At 33.0% G+C, this 8,005-nt stretch overlaps 1 protein-coding gene across 1 annotated transcript; it reads right to left on the bottom strand.

Annotated features, from left to right (window-relative positions):
- Nucleotides 1–837: 837 nt before the first annotated feature.
- On the bottom strand, nucleotides 838–6,169 carry LOC137726994 (LOB domain-containing protein 4). Its single transcript, XM_068465947.2, has 2 exons — nucleotides 5,786–6,169; nucleotides 838–1,491 (listed from the first exon to the last, which is right to left on the bottom strand). Exons 1-2 carry the CDS (start codon nucleotides 5,963–5,965, stop codon nucleotides 1,126–1,128), a joined length of 546 nt encoding a protein of 181 aa, XP_068322048.2. The 5' UTR covers nucleotides 5,966–6,169; the 3' UTR covers nucleotides 838–1,125.
- Between the last annotated feature and the right edge of the window lie 1,836 nt (nucleotides 6,170–8,005).

Below are 8,005 nucleotides of genomic sequence, written 5' to 3' on the forward strand. Positions count from 1 at the left end.
TACAAGAGAGACTCTCTTATAATTGGTGACGTCACATGACAAACATTTATTAATAGTGAGATAATTTTTTAACACATGACAAACATTTAATGAATCAATGACACCACAAGAACTAGGCATAAGTTTCAAAGAAAAAAAGAAAGAGAATCTCTCCTTTGATTTCTATTGTGTGGAAATTTTTGCTTCCACGTTCTATATTATTTTGAGTACTGTTATCTCATTTGGAGATTTAGTTGTGATGTTCATTTCATAATTTAGCGAAAACATTAATTTAAGCAGTGGGACACCTATAGTGGCCAATGGTATAAAGAGCGTTAATTGATTTGTATCAGGCTACAGCTAGAAACCAACAATATATATACACACACCAAACCCACGTCAGAAAATACAATTTTATGCATACGTATTAATATTAAACAAGGGATTAGTTAACTAAGCTAGATCATCATATTTCATATTGCTAGCAGTAATATATGATCATAGAGGGTGTGAAACTACCCCGTATCCTACTATGACTTAATTAATTGTTACAAGATGGTTTATATCTACAGTGATAAATTAATTACTAACTTTTAACCCTAAAATGAAATAAAGTATAATAATATATGATAGTGCTTAAAAAGGCAGTCAACAACCTCATAATAAAATTGAATTTAAAAAGGTATTGTCACGTGAAGTTATATTAATTTCACGTATTATATATGATATAGGTATTGACAATGTTAATATTTATATTTTAAATTGTATTTTTGATAAATAATAGATATTTTATGACACAAGTGAACTATATACAACGTAACATCATATAACACAAAGTAAATTGTAGCATTCATCACATCAAGAATTTCACCATATGTATTAACAATATTTAAAGTAAAAACTCATACTTACAAAGTTTAGACATATTTACAATATGGTCAGCTAATTAATCATTATAGCATCCCCGGTCAAGTAGAGAGAGAAATGCACTACATAAGAAAGTAAAAGATATAAAAATAAAACAAAAACAAAAAAAAGAGGTACGTACTATAACTAAAGAGGAGCTAGCCGACATATAAAATATTATAGCAAAACAGATTAACTAATCAAAGTGGCATAGAGGCATGCAAATTCAAGTAGGTAGAGCTAGCATGACCACAAAGACTCTCCCATGTTGGCCTGATCGGCCGCCATGTCCATGGAAAAAAAGGACTTGGTGGTAGCCGTCTGATGACTGCGATGATAATGGTGATGATGAGGATTATCAGGTGCCATATTTTGGTCTGGTGAGCAAGCAGTCGTTGAAGCAATAGTAGTGGTAGTAGGGAATTGGCCCATTCTCATGTGCACCACTTCAGCTTTTGCAATGGCCAATTGGGTTTGGAGTGCGTCGATTTGTTGTTGTAAAGATGATATTGCTCCAACACAACCGTACACAGGATCCCGGACTCTTGCATTTGCTTCATACACCATGGAACTCACTGCATCACTGCGTTGGTGCTCTGGTAATTCCTAATTAAGTAATACCCATTGAAACTTCACTTAATAATGGTAAAGTAGACGTGATAGAATAAAACCCTAGTTAGTATTTTTTTTTTCATAAGTATTGTAATTAGATGTAAATTTAGCTTTTCTATTTTCTAAGAATCCTAATCTTTGAAGTCTAAGGCCTGTGATGTATGTATAAAGGAGTTTATTACCTTCTGAGATCAATCAATCAATTCAATTCAATATTTCTACATGGTATCAGTTCTTTACTAAAACCTAGGTTTCTTTCCTGTGCCGCACCTTATCCCCTTACAAACCCTAATCTTCCTTCTTGTGCCGCAAGCCCTAGCTCTTTCTATGAAGTACTAATATTTGTGTAGACAAGCACTTGAGAAAATGAAAAAAGAAAGGAAGAAGAATTGATCTGATCTTATTGGGAAATATAAAGTTTGACGATGAAAAAGTTAAAGTCCTCTAAGCCATATCACTGGCCTGATTTTGTGGATTAAGTGATCGATCATGAAAGTTAGAGAAGAAAATCAACAAAAGGAATCAATTCAATGGAGTTATTTTCACACTCCAACCGGTTTGTATGAGACACTTAATAATTTTTTGCCATTCTACCTTACCCATAACATTACCATACTAATTTTGTGTCAATTATTTGTGCCAAACAGTAATGGTATCGAACCAAAGATATTTGGTATGGTATTGATATCCAAAACCAACTATTATATATATATATTATGCAATAATAGTTACTAACTATTATCTTTAATATATCATTTAGTTTTAACTTTGATTTGATTTGGTTTTGTAACCCTAGTTTTTATCTTTAATCTTTTATGCATGGTTTTACTTGCTAAAGTGTGTAAAATAAGAATGTGATGTGATGAATGAGATTAACAGTCATGGGCATTTTACATGTTTAAATTAATAGATGTCATCGTGACATCATGGTAGTGTAATATTTATGTTCTATATTTTATATTTATATTCTATATTTTATTGAAACCTTACAATGTTCAAGAACTTTTACTTAACGTGGGGGTCAACATCTTTTTTGGACTATATGATATCTATTTTGTCTTTATCTAGCCATAATAAAGCAAACTGGCCAATAGAATACTTACGCAGACAGCCGAATTTCCTTTTCCTTAAGGAAATTTGGAGCATCTTTATGTAGCATTTGGGTCTAAAGTTATTTGAGAAATAGGTTGGGACATTGAAAATGTAAATAACAACCGGCGGTTTTCAACTGTATTTAACCACAATAACCGGGTAAAGGTAGAGGAAAGAATTGGAAGAACATACTTTTAGCTTTTTTGAATATTTTTCTTCCTAAAATAGTAACAAAGTATCAATTTGTTTGATAAAGTTTCAAATAAAATAATAGCATGATAGCAACACAACCCACCAAAATTAGATTTTTCCTTGGATGGAGCCAATATATTGATACAGGTGCGAGTTCCTCTAAGATAAACAAAGAGAAGCCACATGTTGAGGAGGATTGATCGGAATCTTTGTAAGTAGATCTCTTCTTAAATATTTTGACGAACATGTTTTAATAAAACTTGCATGCCTCTGATATTTGTCTTAGATGAGGCTAGATTTTGGATTGCGATGATTAGATGATATTAAAATGTTATTTATATTTATATTCTATTTATTTTCAACATATGGTCTGTTAAACATGGAGTATAGTTTATCTACCGTACAATATTTGCATGCGTTATATTTTCTAGTAGATGGTAGATTCACTAGTAGACGCTAGTGTGATAAATAGTCAGTGGATGCTAGTATTACAAAGTTAGACACCGTGCACACATGTGCATGTACTCGCACTAGTAGATGTTGTTAATATTGTAGTTCCTCAGGTATGATTTTTGATTTGTGACTAACATGTCTTTTTCAACTATTACATAGTAGATACTAGTACATAGTTTTAAGGAAGTTTTAACGAAAAGTCTGCGGTATTGTTCACTTTAACGAAAAACCACATTTTTACACTATAAAGTCAAACCTTGTACCATTCACTTTACCCTTGACTTTGTCCTTATTGTTAAAACTCAAAGTTTTCAAGCTATTTTCCTTAGTTTTCCTTAGTTTTAAACTATACAAGTTTTCTAAAATGAAGGTTAGTATATATATGTTCGAAAAGATTTTGACTTGATGATTGATTATGATTCTCTCACACTTTATTTTTGCCTCTCATGAGACCTAGTTGGACTAGTCGTATACTCTCTTACAGAGTAGGGTGATCATACTCTCTGCCTTTTGTCTTAGTTGTAGTAATAAATGAACTAATTTACGGTTACTCTTGCACATTGCATGACTACTTGTGTATATTGTTGCTTTACTACTTCTGTGCTATGAACTTATGTGACAGGTAATAAAAGGGATAAACCCTTTGGTGTGCCCTTCGGCGAAGTTGAGTTTTAACTGTGTTTTCCTGCTAGATTTTATTTGGTATTATTGTATTTGTAAGGGAGATTCTGCTGGATTTTTAGTTGAACCTAAAAATTTTAATTGTCACATATTAGTTACTTTATTTATGGCTTTGTAACCACACGATATTGACTAGCACAGTTTGACTCATGGCCTACGTGGCTATTTAATTGGTTCGGACTGTGTCAAATGTATACATATATTTCTCAAAAGAGTAACGCTACAATTACTATTTATTTGTATAATCTATATATATTTATCATCTATTTGTATCATCACTTGTACCATCTCTCTAATAGAGATGAGACTTGCATGCGTTGGTGTGTCCTCTGTTAAAAAGATGATACAAGTGATGATGCAACTAAATGATAAGTGTAGCACTACTTTATATTTCTAGATACATTGAAAAATCAACTAGTTTAACAGCTGAGAAATTGTTTAATATTGCAAAAGCTCACAAATAGGGAAACGCTTTCAAGAATTACACGATGATCCTTACAACATGCGTGGTCTACATCATCATTTTCATTTTTCCTTTTGAGTGAAAGAAGAAAATTGTTTCATAAGACCCTACTTTCCAACTGTGGTATCAATTAGCCAACATCTTATCAATTAGAGTTTTTAGAGATAATTTAGTTCTTTGTTAGAATGACTACTTTTCCTTTTTGTTTCTTTTCCTTTGGACAAACTAAGGCATGCATGTTTTTTCCTTGCCACATGCTAGCTACCTATAATATGGGTTTCATCATTATAAGACACCAACAAAAGATAGAATCAAAGTGTTTTTACATGCGCGCGGGTCGGGCCGGGTCACACACATACATATACATATATATGTTTAGATTTTATAACAATTAAGGATTTGATGAAGTGTGATGTGGATGCTTTTAAACATTAAATAGCGTGGATCATAACTTAATAAAGCCATCTCTTCAGCTGAGAGATGATAGCTAGAAGTAACCACCTCATGTAATCTATGGCCAACAACTCAAACATTGTTTTTATCTCCTAAAACTGAATCTTAGTATATTTTATGCCTTTTGGGTATATTACTCCATTTAATCCTCAACTCGCCCCACATCCATGCTACAATTGTTCTAATGACAAGAACAAGAAATTAACTAAGACAAGACATGTTGCAATGTCCTTCCCAAGTCACTTTCTTTTATTTAGAGTTGACGGCCTTGAAGAGAAACAGGTTAGATTTAAGTGAGGAATTTCCAGAAGTCCCAAGGAAATAGAGTCAAGTTATCAAGGAATGGATCATAAAATGTTAGATAGGAATGATTAAAACTGTCCTTCGTGAATAAGACATGTGAGATGGATTTTGTAATCGACTCCTCCCAAGTAGGGATTTGCAGTCTGATGCTTATGAAGGGATTTCTAATCCCTCAGACTTTGAAATCTCTTACCTAAACATAGCCTTCCTCAAAGCATTCTCAAAATAATTTCATAAAAATATTTGATTGGGGTAATAGTACTGCCTTAATTTATGTTAATTAGAAGTTTACTATAACTATCCAAAGCCGTAATTCCATCTATTCTTTACTTCAATATGCACAATAAGAGAAATGGTATCCTACCGGACAGTTTGAAATTACATTGAAATGGTTTAACCATATTAACCTGTCATAACCCTAATACATTTCATCATTCTCCCTCACCACTGATACCTCAAAGGCATTATATTGTCTTACTCTTGACTAGACCTTTTTGGTAGAACAATCTTTTATTTGAATGTACAATTTAGATTGAGATGTTAACAGTATGTCATGAATCTGGTAAGATCACATAAGCCCTAAAGAATAATGCTACGTATATATTGCACAAACTAATCAAGTACGTACTTATAGAGTAGAGAGAGTTGAACCTGTAGCATCTTATTGACATTGCTAGCACCAAAAACCTTGTGGACACTGGCAAACTTCTGGGGCTGGTCAGCTGGAAAATAAGGAGCAAAAACACAATCCTGAGCACATCTCCTTCGCAGAAGTTTGCATGCTGCGCATGGAGACGTAGAACCTTGTTTTCTACCACTCTGACCCTCCATTTTCTCAGCTGGAGTTAGAAAAAAAGAAAAGAGCTAAAAGCTCAATTACAGTTTTAGGGACCAATTGGTTAAAAACTGAAAAAAAGAAATTCAAGATATATTATGATTGACCAAAAATAAAATGAAGGTAGATTAACTGGCCAAATTTTGCTGGGTGTGTGTTGAGATTGAGAGAGGGATGGAAGGGGGGGCTTTAGGTGAAGGCGAGCCGGAGGTTATATAGAGAGAATTAAGTGTCAGAAAATCTTGGGAGGGTCCCAGAAAAGACGAGCCCGTAGATTTTGTTGGACAGAACATTGTTTTTGATAAGATCTTTAGCCCCACAACAATAATTTATTTTCCTACCTCGTTTATATAAAGCTTTTATATATATTACTAGACTTGAAATTTTTACACAGATTTGTTCTAGTTTCATTCTGGATTCTAGCATATTCCAACAATATTTAAAACTAAAAAAATAATAATATTGACTTCCATCTATTTTCACATATTTTGAGAGCATGATATTAGATGATTTTATAGTCCATATAATCAAAAGCAATTTGAGAAAATACTCCATTGTTTATACTTTTTATAGAAAAGTTGATATCTACTCAATTTCATTAGAATATTTAGAAAAACTTACGTCTTTGACTATGTTTTCATGTTAAAAAACTTGCCATGGTGAGATAATAAGCTCAATTAATGGCTAGGGTTCTCATTTATTATTGAGAGCTGCTAAACCCAATTCAAACCCTATCTTCCCACCCACTTTTAAATGAAAATTTTAATGGCACATTTGACTTTTAGTAAAATAACTTCTAAAACCGTAATAAAAATTAATCCTAAACTATTTTATAGTCAAAAGAAAGAAAAAAAATTAAAGTAGACGAAGAGAACGCACTAGCTTTCTTCAAATTGGAAGAAGAGAAAAACTGAAAAAAATTAGAATAATATAAAGAAGAAAAGGAAAGAGCCCAGCCAATCCGTTTCAAGAAACACACTTTCCTCTGAATCTTCTCAGATCAAATTTTCAAAAATTTATTTTTTAACTTCTTCTATTTCGAATCAAAACGACACCATTGAGATTTTTCTGGAGAAAGCGTTTCAAAGTTCCAACATATTCTTTGTTGATATCAGCGGCGACTACAATGAGGAAAATTGGGATATTTTTTGGAGTTTCCAGCTCTAGACAGGTGAACCTGTTCTGGAAGTACGAGGTGTACCACGAGCGGAACATCCGCACAATGCCCGATAGTTTGGAAGTTAATTAGGGTAATAGCCAAGGACGGGACGACAGGTAACCAAAATTTTTACGAGGGGTGAGAATATAAGATGGGATGGGGAAATAGGGTTTTGTGGGCATGGGTCCAGCAGCTCTCTTGTCATTTTGTTTCATACCTATTTTTTATCTTGTAAGTGATGTATTTGGAGCCGATGCTGCTGAGCGATGGATATGCGACAACATTCGAAAAACGATATATATGGGGATTATTTATGACTCGTTAGAAGTGCTTTTAAATTACTAAAAGCGTTTTTGATAAAAGGGCTTTTGGAATCAATTCTTAATAAAAAATACAATTTAAATCCTGGAAATGCATTTGAAGTGTTTTCTACAAGAAGCACATGACTGATGCTTCTTTCACCAAAAGCGCTTTGAGTCACTATGTTATATTTAATGTGATATATGCTGTACATGTGCGTTTTCTTTGTCTACGTGCGTATTAAATTGATTTTTGAATGAACAAAACTATTAGTAAAAGGAAATACACCAATTCCATTTTGTCCCACCTTAATATAAAAATTTGAGATTTCACCTTGATTTTTCAAAAATTATGATTCTTCACCCCACACTAATGTCGTCAATTATTTCATCCAAAACATGGCATGAGCAGTAGACATGACCCATTTCAAGAGTAACCTGATATTTTGAAAATATTTCAAAGTTCAATATTTTTCTTGAAAAAAAGCATCTTCTTTGCGTTTACGGTTACAAAGTCAAGTGTGGGAATGAGGTTGCGTATAGGCGCTTTACTCAAGGGTTGGTTGTGGTCGAGGGAG

This window comes from Pyrus communis, chromosome 5 (genome assembly GCF_041283825.1).
Source record: "Pyrus communis isolate YQ-2024b chromosome 5, ASM4128382v1, whole genome shotgun sequence".
Lineage (NCBI taxonomy): Eukaryota > Viridiplantae > Streptophyta > Magnoliopsida > Rosales > Rosaceae > Pyrus > Pyrus communis.

Bases quoted from the DNA above. Each gene is read 5' to 3' on its own strand.
- LOC137726994 (XM_068465947.2), bottom strand. From the start codon at position 5,965: ATGGAGGGTCAGAGTGGTAGAAAACAAGGTTCTACGTCTCCATGCGCA. The intron at 1,492-5,785 runs GTTCAACTCTCT...TTACTTAATTAG, and splicing joins ATGTCAATAAGATGCTACAG to GAATTACCAGAGCACCAACG.